This window comes from Salmo trutta, chromosome 35 (assembly GCF_901001165.1).
Source record: "Salmo trutta chromosome 35, fSalTru1.1, whole genome shotgun sequence".
NCBI lineage: Eukaryota > Metazoa > Chordata > Actinopteri > Salmoniformes > Salmonidae > Salmo > Salmo trutta.
The window spans coordinates 13,054,719-13,074,266 of record NC_042991.1 but is presented as its reverse complement, the minus strand read 5'-3'; the positions used below and the strand labels follow the sequence as shown (position 1 = coordinate 13,074,266).

Genomic DNA, 19,548 nt, shown 5'->3' with positions numbered 1-19,548 from the left:
ATTGAGCCGGGAAAGGGAGGTGGTGGGGGGGGGGGGTTAGTGGGAGATGAGGTGGCCGCCACACGTTAGACCCACTCACGTTTGTTTGAGTCGGAGCGCTGCTGAGCTGAGGTTTCCCGTGGTCACCCAAGGGGATACACTCACTCTGCAGTCGGCGGTTCTCTCAGACCTCGTGCATGACAAGGCATCAGCAAGCGGGGCCTCACTGTGCTGCACCGGCAAGTCACTTTGGATGTTAAAATTTACTGCAGCCTGAGCCAAACTTCAGTTTTAATCCTCAGTTTTTGGGGATGGCTGTAGGCTTGAATAAAATCAGGGCTAAGTAGACCAGAACGTTTAAAATGCCTTTTTTGTTGTTGAAGCTACTCTTTTTTTTACGATTCTTTCTCTCCTTTAAATCTTTTATCACTCTCTCCCTCTCTGTACAGACAGGTGCAGGAGGCTTTGTTGGCCCCCTAACTTTCTCATGCATATTTGAGGCATTCATTTTTAGATATACTTATGTTCTTACCCCTAAAAAGCCTACTAGATTTTCTCACCAAAAAGCCCTCAAGTCGAATCTTCACAACAATACCATTCAGGCCATATCATTCAACACACCCTCATCCCTAAATGCATCCACACAAGCTTAGTGAGAAGTCATACTTCTGTGGAGGAGGTGTTTCGAGATGGTCTCACAGAACCATGTTTGTTTATAAGTCACAAAGTAGCAAGGCCTCAAAATCCCAGGTCATGTCAACAGAATAAATCTGAACACCAGAAATGAATGTTTCCTTTTACTTACCAGAAAAATTGAAAGAAAGACATGGTAGAGAGAGAATTTTAGAGAGAAAGGGAGGATGATAAAAGCCCTCTTCTGACTGGAGCAAGGAACCAGACACACTATCAATAAAACAAACTCCAGCTTCTCCCTCACTTCTCACTGGCTTGTTTTCTTTTTCGCTCCATCCATCGCCCAAGGTTTAAACAAAAGCCTGGAACGAATAGCTGTCAAAAGCATTATAGCAGATTGATGGCGCAACCTTCACTGTGCCATACCCACGAAGTATCACTGATCAATAGTCTCTCAGTGCATGAGGCCAGGCTAGCTAGAGGCTCAAAGACAGATCTAAGATATAAACCTCTAGATGGGATGGAGCTGCCAGGCTGTCACCGCTAACAGCCTCATACTTTACGGCCAGGCCCACAATTCAAACCGAGAGGCCAGTTCTAGGGAAATTTGAATTGCGTAAAGAAGGAAAGCAATTTGCTAATCTGTTGACTGGCCAAAATGTAGGTGCGTTCAATGCTATTCTATGGGTTTAGCGCTTAGCTAATGTTGATGGTGATGGCTAACATTGGCAGGAGTGGTGAGGAAGGAATAGCTATGATATGAATACTTAGTGACTTAATTTAGTGATCTCCATTTTCAGAAAACCTGATCATTCCTGAGTTGGATAACATATGGTGTATGTTACCTACATGTCGACTCAGTGACACTGGGCTGTGGGGCTGGACTCATAAGGGTCCTAGTTCAATCAATTGTAGATAACGGAAACTGCACTGCGGATTTAATCTCAGTGTTTACGCTGTGGGGCCAAGAATTTAGACTGTGATTGTCTTTGGCCTATATCACAGACTGGGGAACGGTGAATTCACTCCCCACAAGGAAACAGAGAGCCATGCTGTGGTCACATAGACAGTGCTGCTGGCTTCTACTGGTTGACACCATCCTGCTCAGGTCCAGATTAGCATAAAATTGGGTATTTGGCATTTGAGCCTGAAAATACAGTATAGCATGCTAATAGGGTAACATTTACATCGTTTTTTGGGGGTTAGAAAATGACATAAGCAGTTGATGGCATTGGCTTGTTTAACAAATTCAAAGTGTGAATTGCAGTCTCTCGTTGCCCACATAGTGCTTTAGAAGTAATGAAACAAGTACATTTGTAATTTGGCTGAACTATCCATTTAAGCTGCCCATAGACCAAGCTGTGATAGTAGCATTTAGTATGCACAGCCAAATTGATGCATAAGAATATATCTACTTCAGAAAAAATTTGCATAACTGCCCTTAGCTGCCGTGAGTCAAACAGGGGCCCTTTAGACATCCTGGGGTGAGATGACTTATCCGTTTTGCCTGCAATAACGATATGCTATTGGTGAGGCGGTGTAGTTTGTGACCACAGGCAGTTCACAGCTGCAGTTCACAAATCGTCCTCACTTACTCATTTTCAATGAGTTCAACTGATAATTTACTTCAAAATATAAAAATTGGCAAATGTTTGATGTTTTCAAACTTCAAAAAGGGTTTGTAGTTGAGACTAACCCCCATCCCACCCCATCTCTCTCTCCAAAAACAAGTCTCTCACCGTTGCTGCCTGCTATAGACCCCCCTCGGCCCCTAGCTGTGCTCTGGACACCATATGTGAACTGATTGCCCCCCATCTATCTTCAGAGCTCGTGCTACTAGGCGACCTAAACTGGGACATGCTTAACACCCCAGCCATTCTACAATCCAAGCTTGATGCCCTCAATCTCACACAAATTATTAATGAACCCACCAGGTACAACCCCAAAGCCGCAAACACTGGCACCCTCATAGATATCATCCTAACCAATGTGCCCTCTAATTACACCTCTGCTGTTTTCAACCAAGATCTCAGCGATCACTGCCTCATTGCCTGCACCCGTAATGGGTCAGCGGTCAAACGACCTCCACTCATCACTGTCAAACGCTCCCTGAAACATTTCAACGAGCAAGCCTTTCTAATCGACCTGGCCCTGGTATCCTGGAAGGATATTGACCTCATCCCGTCAGTAGAGGATGCCTGGTTATTTTTTAAAAATGCATTCCTCTCCATCTTAAATAAGCATGCCCCTTTCAAGAAATTTAGAACCAGGAACAGATATAGCCCTTGGTTCTCCCCAGACCTGACTGCCCTTAACCAACACAAAAATATCCTGTGGCGTTCTGCATTAGCATCGAACTGCCCCCGCGATATGCAACTTTTTAGGGAAGTTAGAAACCAATACACACAGGCAGTTAGAAACGCCAAGGCTAGCTTTTTCAAACAGAAATTTGCTTCGTGCAACTCCAACTCTAAAAAGTTCTGGGACATTGTAAAGTCCATGGAGAATAAGAACACCTCCTCCCAACTGCCCACTGCACTGAGGATAGGAAACTCTGTCACCACCGATAAGCCCACTATAATTGAGAATTTCAATAAGCATTTTTCTACGGCTGGCCATGCTTTCCACCTAACTACCCCTACTGCATTCAACAGCACTGCACCCCCCACAGCTACTCGCCCAAGCCTCCCCCATTTCTCCTTCTCCCAAATCCATTCAGCTGATGTTCTGAAAGAGCTGCAAAATCTGGACCCCTACAAATCAGCTGGGCTTGACAATCTGGACCCTTTCTTTCTAAAATTATCTGCCGAAATTATTGCAACCCCTATTACTAGCCTGTTCAACCTCTCTTTCGTGTCGTCTGAGATTCCCATAGATTGGAAAGCAGCTGCTGTCATCCCCCTCTTCAAAGGAGGTGACACTCTTGACCCAAGTTGCTACAGACCTATATCCATCCTACCCTGCCTTTCTAAGGTCTTCGAAAGCCAAGTCAACAAACAGATTACCGAATATTTTGAATCCCACCGCACCCTCTCCGCTATGCAATCTGGTTTCAGAGCTGGTCATGGGTGCACCTCAGCCACGCTCAAGGTCCTAAACGACATCGAAACCGCCATCGATAAGAAACATTACTGTGCTGCCGTATTCATTGACCTGGCCAAAGCTTTTGACTCTGTTAATCACCACATCCTCATCGGCAGACTTAGTAGCCTTGGTTTCTCAAACGATTGCGTCGCCTGGTTCACCAACTACTTCTCTGACAGAGTTCAGTGTGTCAAATCGGAGGGCCTACTGTCTGGACCTCTGGCAGTCTCTATGGGGGTACCACAGGGTTCAATTCTTGGGCCAACTCTTTTCTCTGTATACATAAATGATGTCGCTCTTGCTGCTGGTGAATCTCTGATCCACCTCTACGCAGACGACACCATTCTGTATACTTCTGGCCCTTCTTTGGACACTGTGTTAACAACCCTCCAGACGAGCTTCAATGCCATTCAACTCTCCTTCCGTGGTCTCCAACTGCTCCTAAACACAAGTAAAACTAAATGCATGCTCTTCAACCGATCGCTGCCTGCACCTGCCCGCCCATCCAGCATAACTTCTCTGGACGGTTCTAACTTAGAATTTGTGGACAACTACAAATACCTAGGTGTCTGGTTAGACTGTAAACTCTCCTTCCAGACTCACATCAATCATCTCCAATCCAAAGTGAAATCTAGAATTGGCTTCCTATTTCGCAACAAAGCATCCTTCACTCATGCTGCCAAACATACCCTCGTAAAACTGACCATCCTACCAATCCTCGACTTCGGCGATGTCATTTACAAAATAGCCTCCAATACCCTACTCAACAAGCTGGATGCAGTCTATCACAGTGCCATCCGTTTTGTCACCAAAGCCCCATATACAACCCACCACTGCGACCTGTATGCTCTCGTTGGCTGGCCTTCACTTCATCATCGTCGCCAAACACATTGGCTCCAGGTCATCTACAAGACCCTGCTAGGTAAAGTCCCCCCTTATCTCCGCTCACTGGTCACCATAGCAGCACCCACCTGTAGCACGCGCTCCAGCAGGTATATCTCTCTGGTCACCCCTAAAGCCAACTCCTCCTTTGGTCGTCTCTCCTTCCAGTTCTCAGCTGCCAATGATTGGAACGAACTACAAAAATCTCTAAAACTGGAAACACTTATCTCCCTCACTAGCTTTAAGCACCAGCTGTCAGAGCAGCTCACAGATCTCTGCACCTGTACATAGCCCATCTTTAATTGAGCCCAAACTACTACCTTTTCCCCTACTGTATTTATTTATTTTATTTCTTTTGCTCCTTTGCACCATATTATTTATATTTTAACTTTTAACTTTCTTCAAACTACAAATCTACCATTCCAGTGTTTTTTCTTGCCATACTTTATTTACTTTGCCACCATGGCATTTTTTTGCCTTTACCTCCATTATCTCACATCATTTGCTCACATTGTATATAGTCTTATTTTTTCTACTGCATCATTGATTGTATGTTGTTTTACTCCATGTGTAACTCTGTGTTTTTGTATGTTGTCGAACTGCTTTGCTTTATCTTGGCCAGGTCGCAATTGTAAATGAGAACTTGTTCTCAACTTGCCTACCTGGTTAAATAAAGGTGAAATAAATAAAATAAATAAAAATCTGTTGTGTAGCTCCATCCAGCTATCACTTGAACTCCTTTGAGTATGTGGTGGGTTGATTTGGGTGAGACTTGGCAACAACCTCTGATCCCTGCAGGAAAGTATCAAGGCTGGAAGCACCTCATGAGTCATGTCACCTTTCAGGTTGAGTGATACCAATGCTCTGCCTTACGGCAGTAGGCTAGTAGGCTATTAATCAAGTCATCTAATTGCTGAGGGTGGAATGAGGGGGGCGGGATGTTACTTTGCAAACCAATCAGGCCAGTGGCAAAGTCATCATGTACGAAAGTCCAATACTTACCAGTGAAGACCAGAAGTCTGGGGGGTGGAGGAGGTGGCGGCGGGGGTGGCAGGGGAGGGTAGGGTCTACATTGGCACGCCAGCTGGCAGCTCTCACCCGCCCTCTCTGCCACGTTCCGCGCACATGAACTCTGGGGCTCTCCCTGAGTGAACTGCACAGCAGACGGAGAGAGAGTGGGAGAGGGAGAGAGAGGGAGAGAATTCAAGCCAATTGGTAAGGCAACACCACTGTATAGCAGTGCTTATTTAACAATCCCAACAAAATAGTAATTAGTAAGTATTACGTAATTACCATATCACCATTTCATTCGTAAGTAAAATGTAAGTAAATAGTAGCTAACAGGTGGACTGTTAAATTAAGGGTATCTATTGATCTGGCTAGTCTAGGACTTGATAGCGTGGATGGATGGGAGCTGGTGGAAAGGGAGAGGAATCTCTTATGACGTTCAAGATTATGTATTTGGTACCCTGGTTGGTGAGAATTCCACAAAATGCATACTTAAGATGGGTGCACTATAAAAGATGCTTGGTGAAAGTCTACACACTGTTTTCACATTTTTCTGCCTTAAAATGAAATCTAAATGTATTTTCTCTATGTATCTATACAAACTGCTCCACATTTTTAATGTGAAAGAAAAATTATATAAATTTGTCTTAATTAATACAACATTTAAAACGAAGATGTCTTGATTGCGTATGTCTTCACACCACAGAGTAAATACTTGGTGGAAGCACCTTCGGCAGCCATTGCAGCTGTGTAAGATTTTACCAAATCTGCACAACTCTTATTAGGGAAACATATAATTATTGTTTTTGTCAAAACAAAAAAACTTTCCTGCTGGTGACAAGCATACACATAAAACGATGCTGCCAACACAATACTTGAAGATACAGAGGGTTTCACAACATTGCATTCACTCCACATTACTGGCCTGTATAACAAGGTGAAAAGAAGGAAGCCGGTGTTAAAGAATCCATTCCAAATCGTCCATTATGTTCGCAACAAGGCCCTTACCTTAAGTAATACTGCAAATACAACATGACGAATAAATATTTGTTTTGTCTTAAATTGAAAACTTCAGGTTTGGGTCAAATCCAATACAACACATCACAGATGTGTATCTTCAAGTATTGTTGTGACAGCGTCATGTTATGGGTATGCTTGTCACCGGCAGGGACTGCCGGGAGTTTGTCAGGATCAAATTAAATATGAAAGGAGCAAAGTCAAAGCAAAAAGTTACAGGACAACTTGACCCAGTCTTCTGAACACATAACCTAGTTTTATTTTTCAGCAGAACAATTTCATACATTTAAATACCAAAAGCACACCAGAATGCCTTTTCAAGAGGTGTTGAGTGTTCCTGAGTGGTCCAGTCTCAGTCCTGGCTTGAATCTGCTTGACAATCAGAGACAAGGTTTGAATATTGCTAAATTTACTGAGCTTGAGCAATTTTGACAAAAACATTGGATATACAGTATGTTTCCCTAAGTTGTAGAAAGTTGGTAGAATCTTATTCATGATGTTTCAGCTGTAATTGCTGGCAGGGGTGCTTCCACCAAGTTTTCACTCTGTAGTGTGAAGACATATGAAAATCAAGACATCTTCGGCGTATTTTTATTAGTTAAGATACAGTACATTTCTAGAATGTTTCTTTCACTTTGAAAATGTTAGCAGGTTGTGTAGATACGTATGAAAAAAAACTAATTCAATTCCTTTTTAGATACAGCTTTAAGGAAGCAAAATTTGAAGACTTTCACTAGGCACTGTACACTACAATTACATGATGCTAGCATACCAAGGTGTTTACATTGGGCAGAGAGTTCCAGGATACCTCAGTATACTGCAAAACAGTACCTAGTACTTGGGTCCTGGATCCTGGACCAACCACTCAGGTAGTTACCAGAACTTGCTTAGCCCAGGGTGTGTTTAGATAAAAAACAGTATGCTTAACAATGCAGATCAGCGTACCCTAGTACCAAGAACCTCGATTTCCACTTTCCTAATGAGTGTAATTGAATCTAGGAAATAGGACAAAATGGGAGAGACTACTGCCCTTTTCACAAGGAGCCAAGCCGTGCAGAACTGATCTATACCATGCTTACCTGGTCGTATATCAGTGACCTGCAGTCAGGGTAGGCAGTACTTACCCAGTGATAATCTAATATGAAAAGCTGTTATGAAAAAAATATATATATACAAAATTGTCATTCTTTTTTGTTGTCTACTGTTTTTTTCTCAACGATGATGGTGTTTTTTTGCTCAAAATCTCATCCCGGGATAACCTTTCCATGCATTCAAATCCATTCAACTGATGACACGCGCGGCAGTTCCTGACTCCAGTCACTGTTAATGGACAGGGTCAGCATATAGGTACCTATAGGCGTCGCTGCTTTGCAGCTTTGAACAGAGCTTGAAGTAGCTTCATTTGTTGCAGGCGAACAGTGAGTACTGGACTGTCCACTTGTCTAAAACATCATTACCAAATAATACTTTTTACCCAGACTTTTACACATCTTGGACATTTACAGTGCATTCGGAAAGTATTCAGACCCATTCACTTTTTCCAAATTTTGTTACATTACAGCCTTATTCAAAAATTGTTCCTCATCTATCTACAAAACAATACCCCATAATGACAAAGTGAAAAACTGTTTTTTTTGCAAATTTAGAATTTTTTAAAAACAGAAATACTTATTTACATAAGTATTAGGACCCTTTGCTATGAGACTCGAAATTGAGCTCAGGTGCATCCTGTTTCCATTGATCATCCTTGAGATGTTTCTACAACTTGATTGGAGTCCACCTGTGGTAAACTCAATTGATTGGACATGATTTGGAAAGGCACACGCCTGTCTATATAAGGTCCCACAGTTGACAGTGCATGTCAGAGCCAAAACCAAACCATGTGGTCGAAGAAATTGTCCGTAGACCTCCGAGACAGGATTGTGTCGAGCCACAGATCTGGGGAAGGGTACCAAAAAATGTCTGCAGCATTGAAGGTCCCCAAGAACAAAGTTGTCTCCATCATTCTCCATCATCCTTCCTCTGTGGATATGGGAGAACCTTCCAGAAGGACAACCATCTATGCAGCACTCCACCAATCAGGCCTTTATGGTAGAGTGGTGAGACGGAAGCCACTCCTCAGTAAACGGCACATGACAGCCCGCTTGGAGTTTGCCAAAAGGCACCTAAAGAACTCTCAGACCGTGAGAAATCAGATTCTCTGGTCTGATGAAATCAATATTGAACTCTATGGCCTGAATGCCAAGCATGTCTGGAGGAAGCCAGGCACCGCTCATCACCTGGCCAATTCCATCCCTACGGTGAAGCATGGTGGTGGCAGTATCATGCTATGGGGATGTTTTTAAATGGCAGGGACTGGGAGACTAGTCAGGATCGAGGGAAAGATGAGCGGAGCAAATTACAGAGAGATCCTTGATGAAAACATGCTACAGAGTGCTCACCTTCCAACAGGACAACAACCCTAAGCACACAGCCAAGACAACGCAGGAATGGCTTAGGGACAAGTCTCTGAATGTCCTTGAGTGGACCAGACAGAGCCCGGACTTGAACACAATCGAACATCTCTGGAGAGACCTGAAAATAGCTGTGCAGCGACTCTCCCCATCCAATCTGATAGAGTTTGAGAGGATCTGCAGAGAAGAATGAGAAACTCCCCAAATACAGGTGTGCCAAGCTTGTAGCGTCATACCGAAGAAGACTTGAGGCTGTAATTGTTGCCAAAGGTGCTTCAGCAAAGTACTGAGTAAATGGTCTGAATACTTACGTAAATGTAATATTTAGTTTTTTGCTCAAATTTCTAGAAACTTGTTTTTGCTTTGTCATTATGGGGTATTGTGTGTAGATTGATGAGGAAAAAAACTATTTAATCAATTTTAGAATAAGATTGTATCGTAACAAAATGTGGAAAAAGTGAAGGGTTCTGAATACTTTCCTAATGCACTGTACTTTCGCTTTGTGGACGTAATGGGAATGGGGCTTCTCCTGCCACTCACTGCGGGCCTGAGCCTTGGCTTCGACAAGATTAATGCAACTAAGTACAAGGATTCTACGTGCGTGGGGGCGCACTCGCACTGGAGGATTCTGCTCTCCGACCGGCTGGATGCCCTAATGGATGGTAGAGTTGCATGGTATACCAAAACTTCAGTACTTTTTCAGATACTAGAACATGAAAAAACGGTTTGGTACTGGAATTGTTGTTACTTTCGGTACTTCTGTCAAATGTGTCACACGTCGTCTACTGATTGAGAGAAGATCAAATCTGTCTATCAGCACAGCTTACTCGTTGCTTGCTTTAGCCTGCCATGAGGAACCACTGAACTCACTTGGAGTCTGGGCTGCATCCCCGTTTATGTTATGCTGCACAGAAGTTAACACACTTGAACAATCATCAAGATCATCTTTGCTCAAGCCTGGAATGGACTTTGTGTGTGAAGGTGCGCACTTATATAAAAGAAGAGATTGCTTCTTCTATGCAAATGATGTTGCTCAGAACAATAAAATAGGTCCCAAATTAAAGGTAAACAGATTGTTTTGCATCTGTCGACTCATGAAATCAGCCAAAACAAGCTCAAGAACTCAATGCATGCAAACACTGCTATTCAATATGGATTCACCTGTATTGTGAATCTGATTTACCCAGTTTATCAATAGAGATTTACCTATTCAAATAAATGATAACCATTAGGTTGTTATGTAGTTAGATTTGTTAAAAAAAAAAGTATTGTATAATTGATTCATTAATGCATACATAAAAAAAATCAAATGTAATGATATTGAACTGAAAAGATCTGTCTGGATCAAGTGCCATTCTGTGACTTTGGCTATTACGCCTTCTTTTTTTCCCGTGGTATCGTTTTCATATCATTTAGGTGTCAGGTATCGTGATGGTATCGATTATCGTGCTACTAAACCTGGTATCGGTATCGAAGTCCAAGTTCTGGTATAGTGTGAGCTGCGTGGGAGAACTGTGCTACCAGCTACTGTTTGTGTGTCTGTGACTTTTTATGTCAGTGTGACATTGAAACCGAAGGAGACCTTGGGGGATGCGTCTCCCACACGACCATGGGCCTTCAGTGTGCATGCAGAATAAAATAATGGACATGGGGTTCTGCTGTGACTTCTACAACGCTGTCACAGAGAGGTTCACCCTGAAGGACAGACAAATGGACTAAGGTACGGTAGGCTAAATGCATTTTCCTTAACAATTTGCGGGTTAGACTACTTTTGAATGAACATTAGAAAAGACAACATCCCTTTGATACATTTGATTTATGAAGCTAGAATTTTGTTTTGCTTAGAATTTATATTTTTTAAATTTTAAACTGTATTTTTCAGTCATTTCAATTGTCGATATGAAAATTTCGTTATAACCTTTTTATTATGTGTGTGGGTGTAATAATATTTAATGTAATAATATTATTGTGTGTGTGTGTGCGCGTGTGTGCGCGTGTGTGTGCAGTGCAATGGAAGATTTATACATCCATTGTGAAAGGCTATGGAGTTAGCATTGCTAACTATTCAGGTGAAATGCATCCATATATTGGTCTTTTAGTGCCACATATTGGTTGTAACTGTGGATGCTACATCGGTCTACGGCTGGGCTGAGTTGAGCAGTGTGTCATTTTGTTGGAAGATATGAAATACGGCACATTCTGTGGCTACGTTGGTATTTACATTTGGTGATTTCATTTTTTTTTATATTTCAGTTATTAGCCCATGTCACTCTGGTGGAGCTATCTGTTGTATGGTGAACTTAGGCTTCGTCAGGGTTCATTTGTGAGTACATCTGGCTTTGATAATAGCCAGTGCCTATCCAGCCACCGACCACACCACACGTCACTGTCGTACATCAACCGAAATGTATGCACTGGCATTGGGTAAAAGCACCTGCTAAATAGCATTCTGTATATTATTACATTATATTATAACCATAGTTGCTGGAACTGCACCATTTGAAAATAAACAGGACAGTATGGTTTGCGTCGTCATGATAGTATGAAAAGGGTATAAGATACCAAAGGCTCCATCCAGTATCTGAGACAGACGGCACTATGCGAAAAGACCCTAAGTCAGACTTTGATGGCGTTTCATTAGTATCCATAGGGCCCACTGTAGGAGATCCCATCCTCAGTGCCAGGCAGCCATGTGGCCAGCTTTCCACCACAGATGAGACTCCCACCTGAACCCCAAGGCCTCACACTCTCTGTTACACACTCATGCACACATTCTCAATCCCTCACACACACATCTGCACACAGATATGCCCAGCAATCACCCAAATACTTAGTCCCTCACACACATGCATGCATGCACAACATACACTCCATCACAGTTCACACACATGCATGCACGCAGGAACACATACACACACACACACTCTCGCCCTTCACACGCTAATGATCGAGAGAAGAGATTCCCACCCACTTACAAGAAGGGTAGGAGAGAAGAAAAAGGCTAAGGGCTCGTCTAGGAGAATACCCACCCCCACTCCCTCCCTCCCCCACTCCCTCCCTCCCCCACCCCCCAGAGGTGAACCCTGACACTGCCTCCCCCAGCAGTGAGCCTGGTGGGCAGCCCCGTGGAACGGGAGAGGAGAGCGGAGCGCTGGAGAGCTCAGGGGCTCTGGAGTAGAGATCTAGTGCATGGTGGGTAGCAAAGCTCTTTGCCTGGGACACTTCAAGCTGAAGCTCCCTCCTGCACCCACGCCTCTGAGAGAGCGCCTAGCATTAGCCACGCGCCCAGTTGAATGCGGCGCCTAAGCGCATTAGCTCTCTCGCCACTGATCCAAATCAAAATACAATCGCCCGCACCCCTTCCCCCGCATTGTGCTTGTCATAATTGTGCATAGGAGCTAGGTATTCTACCAACGTGACCATTCTACCATGTATCAAACCTGGATTGTCCTCGTAAATTATCCTTTGTTAGCACGCTGAGTTTATGCCTAGGTTTTAGCTCAGAGGCTAACAGGTCTCAAAGAATGTTACCTGTCACATAGCTTAGGAACACAGGAGGCTGCTGAGGGGAGGACAGCTCATAATAATGCCTGGAACAGAGTGAATGGCATGTCATCAAACACATGGAAACCATGTGTTTGATGTATTTGATACCATCCTGCCTACTCTGCTTCAGTCATTACCACGAGCCCATCCTCCCCAATTAAGGTGCCACCAACCTCCTGTGTTCAGGAACAACCTCTGTTACATATCCTACATAGCATGATACCAGGGAACTTGTAACAATGGTATAGTGTGTATGTGTGTCTGAGAGAGAGAGAGAGAGAGAGAGAGAGAGAGAGAGAGAGAGAGAGAGAGAGAGAAAGAGGAAATTAAATAATAATTAACACATGGCTCAATGGCCAACTTGGTCAAATATACATAAGCATATTTTGTCTTGTCCAGAAACCCCTCTCTACAGTGCCTATACCCTCTCTCACCCACTCCCACTCCCTCTCTCAAGAACACCAAACACAGGCGCTTACTCAAGAATGCATGCACCCTCATTTACACATGTTATGCATACACATTTCCAATTGACTCAGTGAGACAGTAGGAATTGCATCATCAATCAACTGACATTAATTACTTCCAGATTATCAACTCCAAAAATTGGTGCCATGATAAGTGGCAGTCAACTGTAAAGCGACTATACTTTAACCACTGATGCAGAGTATCTTGTCAGTACAATGTACCCACTCATTTCATGGTGCATGAACCGATAACTTGGCAATTTATCATCATTATTCCCATTACACAAACCCCCTTCCCAACATCACACAGACAAAGCTTAGTGGTATAAGAATGGTGCGTAAACTAGTATGATGTGCTACAATAGAAAACGTAATTAACCCACCTGGGAAAAAAGTAAAAACGACGTTAGAAAGCAGTGACCAAAAACAAAATGCGAAAAACCTAAAATGAGCGGCAATATCTCTCGGACCAGCATTCCTCCTTCGCTCTCACAGCCCTCGTGTAAAGGAAACAAGCGTGAGACGCATAACACTCGTCTATTTTCAAGAACTTAATCCAGTGTCGACTCGACAACGAAATCTCTATCGGACGTTTCCAAAAAGTGATTCTGCCACATTCTTGTCCTGTTTTCACAATTGTTGGTGGCATGAGAGAGCTTGAACAACCATCCGTCCTGCATCCACAAACCTAGTTAATTGAATTAGGCCTACTAGAAAGTTGGAATCACCGCGCAAATGTGCAGCGCTTTTTGGTTGGTATCCACAGCTGAAAAGTCCAAAGTTCTTCAATATAAATCAGCGGGCCGTGATGTTTTAGGTGGTAGTCGCAGTTTTGGAGTCATCCCTGTCCTTGCATTTAACTCGAATGACGGCCAGGGATGAGCCACGAAAGTTAGACATGCTGAGAGTAAGCGCACGCCGCATATCCCTATAATTTATAATTCCGTTTACATGCCTACTGAATGAGCTACGCGGCTCTTACTTGGTAATATGTCTTGGTTTATTGAGGCAAAAATTGCGGAGGCATCTTCAGAAGCCAGAGGGTGAACATTGCCTGTACACATAGGCTACACTTGGGTAAAAGCGCATTAGGAAAAATACGTTCAACATTGGTCCCGCGCGAAATTCGGTGGTGAAAAAAAGCAACAATTCTGCCTATAACGGCTCTAATGCATTAACATCAAATCAATGCACATTCACTCTCTGCAAAGTGTCACTGAACATGTTCAAAATAACTGTGTAGAGAAGAGCGACGGTGCGCGGGTATCAATATCAACTCCGCATGTAATGATGGGCATCTACAATTGCTTGGGTAAGTCACAGCGTAATTTCAGTCAGCAAACACACACACACATTCAGCGATTTGAGCGAAACGGACAGAGATGTTAAATGAAGAAGATACTGTACGACCGCGTTGGGGGAGTGAGAGAGATCTGTGTGTGTGTATGTGTATGTGTGTGAGAGAGAGAGAGACGGCGAGAGAGAGACATTTCTCATGTCTCTATATAGGGTTATCTTGGTTTCCTGCAGTTAGTGTGAGAGGTGCATGCTCCTTACATTTGCTCTTGTTTGGAATATTTATTTCGATGCATATAGTGTGTCAAGATAATGTAAATGTGATGTTGGTGCATCCTAGGAGCAGGCACAATTCATTTGAATAATAATTCTGTATTCAATTCATTATGAAACTCCTGTGTGCATTACCATGTCTTGTATAGTTCTGTAAATAGATAACTTGATAAGGGCAGAGAAGAACAAAAGAAGCACTCTTCCATTACTAACAAGGCATGTTGACTGTCAACAGAGGTTTATTTATGTGTATTGTAAATGCCTGGTCATGCAAGTGTAGTGGAATTGCTAAGAAGGGGAGAGGAAAATGCACCACCCCAAAATTCATGCAAGACAGAACTGTTTTGTTTATTTCGATTGAACCTTTATTTAACCACTGTAACTACTAGCTAGCACTAGGACTATCAGTTGAATTTCCTTCCTAGGCAAGTGTATGCTTTTGTAACAAGGTTGGTTATGTTTCCACTTGTCAGTGCAGAAATATTTATTCAATATTTCTGTATTTATATTGGTTGGTTCAAGTCAGATGTCAATAAGGTGTTATGTAATTGGCTACGCTTGCAGATAGGGGGTGATCCCGAACTTCAATTCGTCACAGTTTAATAATGACATGCAAGCGATAGGTCATGTTCTGAAATAGTGCATTCTATTTACGTATTTACAATGGGTATGAGTTCACTATGTACATTTCCAGACAGACAGACAGACAGACAGACAGACAGACAGACAGACAGACAGACAGACAGACAGACAGACAGACAGACAGACAGACAGACAGACAGACAGACAGACAGACAGACAGACAGACAGACAGACAGATAGATAGATAGATAGATAGATAGATAGATAGATAGATAGATAGATAGATAGAAAGATAGAGTCGGCTTCCTGGGATGTGCTTTTGTATGTTATTGCTGTAAGAGCGAGTTAGCTAGCATGCGCTAATTGTATGTTATTGCTGTATGAGCGAGTTAGCTAGCATGTTCTAATTGTAATGGCCGCATTAGCTCCATGCTAATTCACAGTTATTTCCATGCAAACAGAGGAATCTTCAGCCATCAATATACTGTTGTCCTGCACATCTAATGTGCTTCCTTGTGTCTATCGTCAGGTACTTAAATGTATTTTATTTTATACTATTTTTGTCATTGTGTTGATGTTTGATTACAAACTACCCAGTCTGATAATGACATGCAAGTGACGAATCACGAATCTACAGTCATCAACGTACTGTTGTCCAGCACTTTTAATGTGGTTCCTTCTATCGTCAGAATAAACACCAGTCAACTGGGGGGGGCAGTTCTTTATTTAAAAACACAACGCAAGAGAGTTACGAAGTACGATCACATCTGCTACACTGGTCCGAGACCCGTGTCTTTGTGGGATATCTGTTACACTTTGATGTGTTTAAAACCCTACAGTAAAACACAGATAAACGATATTTTGTTTTTACACATGTCAAACTGTGCGACCGTCACATCACAAATTGTCTGGTGTTACGGTGTGGTTACTACATGATATGGCCCTACAACTCACGTTACACACACTTCACTTATTGGCTTGCTCCACTTGTAGGAACATCTAACTTATAAAAAACAAGTAAGTCCAGGACAAGGTGTAGCCAACGAGTACCCTTGATGAGACTCTCACACTCAGAGAAGTTCATCATTCATATTGATGGTGGTAATAACAAACAATTCTGATAGTATTCACAATTTGTTACATCAATGTATACTTTCAGAATGAGTGGCCCAGCATTTGAATTGAAAGTAGTGGTACTATATCTTGTAGTGGTGTTATTCTATAGGGCTCCTAGTGTCTCATTAGTGTACTATAAGCTGTTGCCGGGAGAGGCGCTGTGGCTTTTCATCACTCTAAGGTGGAGCACGTTCCCCGCCGTCCTCGTATGCCACAGATAATCTCCTGGAGCTGCCACAGCTGCAGACCTGCAGCCATGAGCTACTTAAAGTATACACTTGCCAGCCCAAAGTATACACTTGCACACTCTCTATTTAGAAACGGTGGATATTCCCTTCAGCCAATGCTTACACCAAACTTATGCTTTAAAACCCTCCATATACACCACACCATTTTTTAAACAATGAGCCTTATCCCACTCCAGTAGCAAAGTTGAGGTGAAGGGTCACTTACCGTCATTAGCCAATGGAGCTATGACGTAACGTTATGTTAGATCAGTGCTCAAAAGGAATACACGAGAAAAACAAGTGGTCCATAAGTTACGATATCGGCTAACGATAAAAGTGCCAGCCATTTCTTTCTCCCTCTCAAATGGAAAATTCATGGGCTTAGTTCGCCAGAGAGATTTATCATAAGAAGGAGACCTCCCCCCACACATATTGCTGCCAAGGCACAGCGACAGCGAGCTAGTGCAGACAGCTGAAGTTTTACTGCACCGGGCAGGGCTGCAACCTGTTCCCCCTTTTATTTGAATTAGTCAGAGGCGCCCTTCAATGTGATTATCCCAGACGAGGTCTCTCCATTAGATAGCGGTGGCGGTAAATCCTCTCAAGAAGACATATTATATAAATGCATTGGCCTTGTTCTATGGACCGAGCAGTGGAAGCTGCCTACACACACACCCAAAAGAAAAACATCCTGGGAATTGGTTGTTTCTGCGATCGTTAAGGGATGGATTTACAACGGCTCCATGAGAAATTCACTTGTACCGGCTGCTCTGCTGGACAGAGTTGTCGAGACTATAGCCCCAAGCTTAGACTCAGACTGAAGCAGTGGGGCCAAATAATTTAGCACTATTCCCAAACTTGCCAAGGCTGGTCTAAGTGAGAGAGTCATTTTTGTTGTTGTTGGTTTCTGCTCTCTTCAAATGTAAAACGTCAAAGACACTAGACAACCTGCTTTGCTTTGCTTGGACCCTCCCCCCAGTGGAAGAATAAAGGGGAAGCTGCTGACCTTCATCAAGGCGAATGAGGGCCTGCCATTAGTGATAGGCAAGAGGCCGAGTCAATGCCATTTCATTAGGGGAGGCATGGGGGGAATCCGGGGGAGATTAAAAGCTGGCAGTTGAGGAGGGAGACGGAGAGGACATGGGCAGCTTGGCGCTGCTCAAACGCTGCCAGGAACCCAAGACAAGCTTGGGTCTGCATCGAGGGCCCTTTTTTCTCAAGCCCTTCCTCCCACATCCCCTCCCTCTGTCTGGGGTGCTGACCCAGCTGAAAGAGTGGCATAATCTGATTGTACATTGAAACTGCAATATCTAACTTTTTGGGCAAGCTGACCTAATTCACATAGAATTTGTCATTCTCATTGAAAGCAAGTTCAAGAAGTGGTAGATCTGTTCTATGTGCGCTATTTATAAGCTTCCCGTTTACAAGTTTTGTTTTTTGCATCTTTCATTTACGGTTTTGTACACTAGCTTCAAACAGCTGAAAATATAATATTTTAGGTTATGGAAAATATAGTTCACAGCAGTTTAGATGGTACAATGATTCTCTACACAATGACTGCTTGTTTTGTCACATAAACTGAAATTAGGCGAACATTTTTGCAACCAGGAAATGGCAGAGCGATTTCTGCATATTGTACCTTTAAGGTAGATTTGACTGAAAGTTCATTCAATTGAGTAGAGACCATTAGGCCATGGCTCAATTACGATTGGCGTTTTCTCTCTCTCTCTCTTCTCTCTCTCTCTCTCTTCTCTCTCTCTCTCTCTTCTCTCTCTCTCGTCAATGTTGATACTTTATCTCCCTCTCTCTCCTTAAAATGTCCCTTGACATCCCTTGGAAGGCACGAGTCAAGTTTTCTCCGAAACCGATGATGGCTCAGAGGGTGACTCTAGCCGATACAGATGATGATGGGGAGAACTGTATGGCACCAATTAAGTATATGCGTGCCACGGCATTGGCGCCATCCTCATAGCTATAAAGCTGTCAGACAGACCTTTTAAATGTCTCCTCAGGTCTGTTTTATGAGAGAGAAGTCCAAATGAAATCATTGCCGTAACTCCTGCGATGGCTGCCCTGAGACCATAACCATCAACCATGTTTACAGACAGTAAATAAATCATTTTAATGACACTGATAATGCCAAAATGATGAGGTGAGAGAGAAGTGGATTTAAGGCGATTAAATATTTTCACCGTCTCAATTGCTCCCCAGTGACATCATTAGCTGCAAATGAGGTCTGGTCGACCAAGATGTCTTTTAGTACACTATGGAGAAGTGGTTTGTCTTACGTTGTAATAACGTTAGGAGGTATTTTCACATGACAACCTTCAGTCTGACCTCTCTTTCACTGGACACTACTGTGGATATTACTGTGAGTTGACTCGTTATCTGCTGTGACTACATTACAGGAGAAGTGTCAATAGAGTAGTGTTGCCCAGATGTACTACCTGCCTACACTTGGCTGAGCACGCCTGTTTTTTAAGACTTGTTACAGGAAACTGAAATTGGACAGATCTGAATGGCGCTATCAAGCTCTGCAGACTGCCTTTTGTTTTGATCAATATATGATATATAGAGTGTATTCGGAAAGTGTTCAGACAACTTCCTTTTTCCAAATGTTGTTATGTTACAGCCTTATTCTAAAATGGATCATTTCTATTTATTTTCTAATCTACACACAATACCCCATAATGACAAAGTAAAAACAGGTTTTTAAAAAACAGAAATAACTTATTTACATAAGTATTCAGACCCTTTGCTATGAGACTCGAAATTGAGCTCAGGTGCATCCTGTTTTCATTGATCATCTTTGAGATGTTTCTACAACTTGATTGGAGTCCACCTGTTTGATTGGACATGATTAGGAAAGGCACACACCTGTCTATATAAGGTCACACAGTTGACAGTGCATGTCAGAGCAAAAACTTAGCCATGATGTCGAAGGAATTGTTTGTAGAGCTCAGAGACAAGATTGTGTCGAGGCAC

The 19,548-nt window shown here is 42.9% G+C and overlaps 1 protein-coding gene across 1 annotated transcript in view; it reads right to left on the bottom strand.

The window, feature by feature from the left end:
• Positions 1 to 14,539, bottom strand: part of prima1 (proline rich membrane anchor 1) — a 70,130-nt gene extending 55,591 nt beyond the window's left edge. The window contains exons 1-2 of the mRNA XM_029733377.1: positions 13,453 to 14,539; positions 5,581 to 5,731 (exon numbers count right to left, since the gene is read on the bottom strand). Of these exons, the coding sequence (XP_029589237.1) occupies positions 5,581 to 5,731; positions 13,453 to 13,545 (244 nt within the window). The 5' untranslated portion in view covers positions 13,546 to 14,539. The remainder of the gene's footprint in view (positions 1 to 5,580; positions 5,732 to 13,452) is intronic.
• Between the last annotated feature and the right edge of the window lie 5,009 nt (positions 14,540 to 19,548).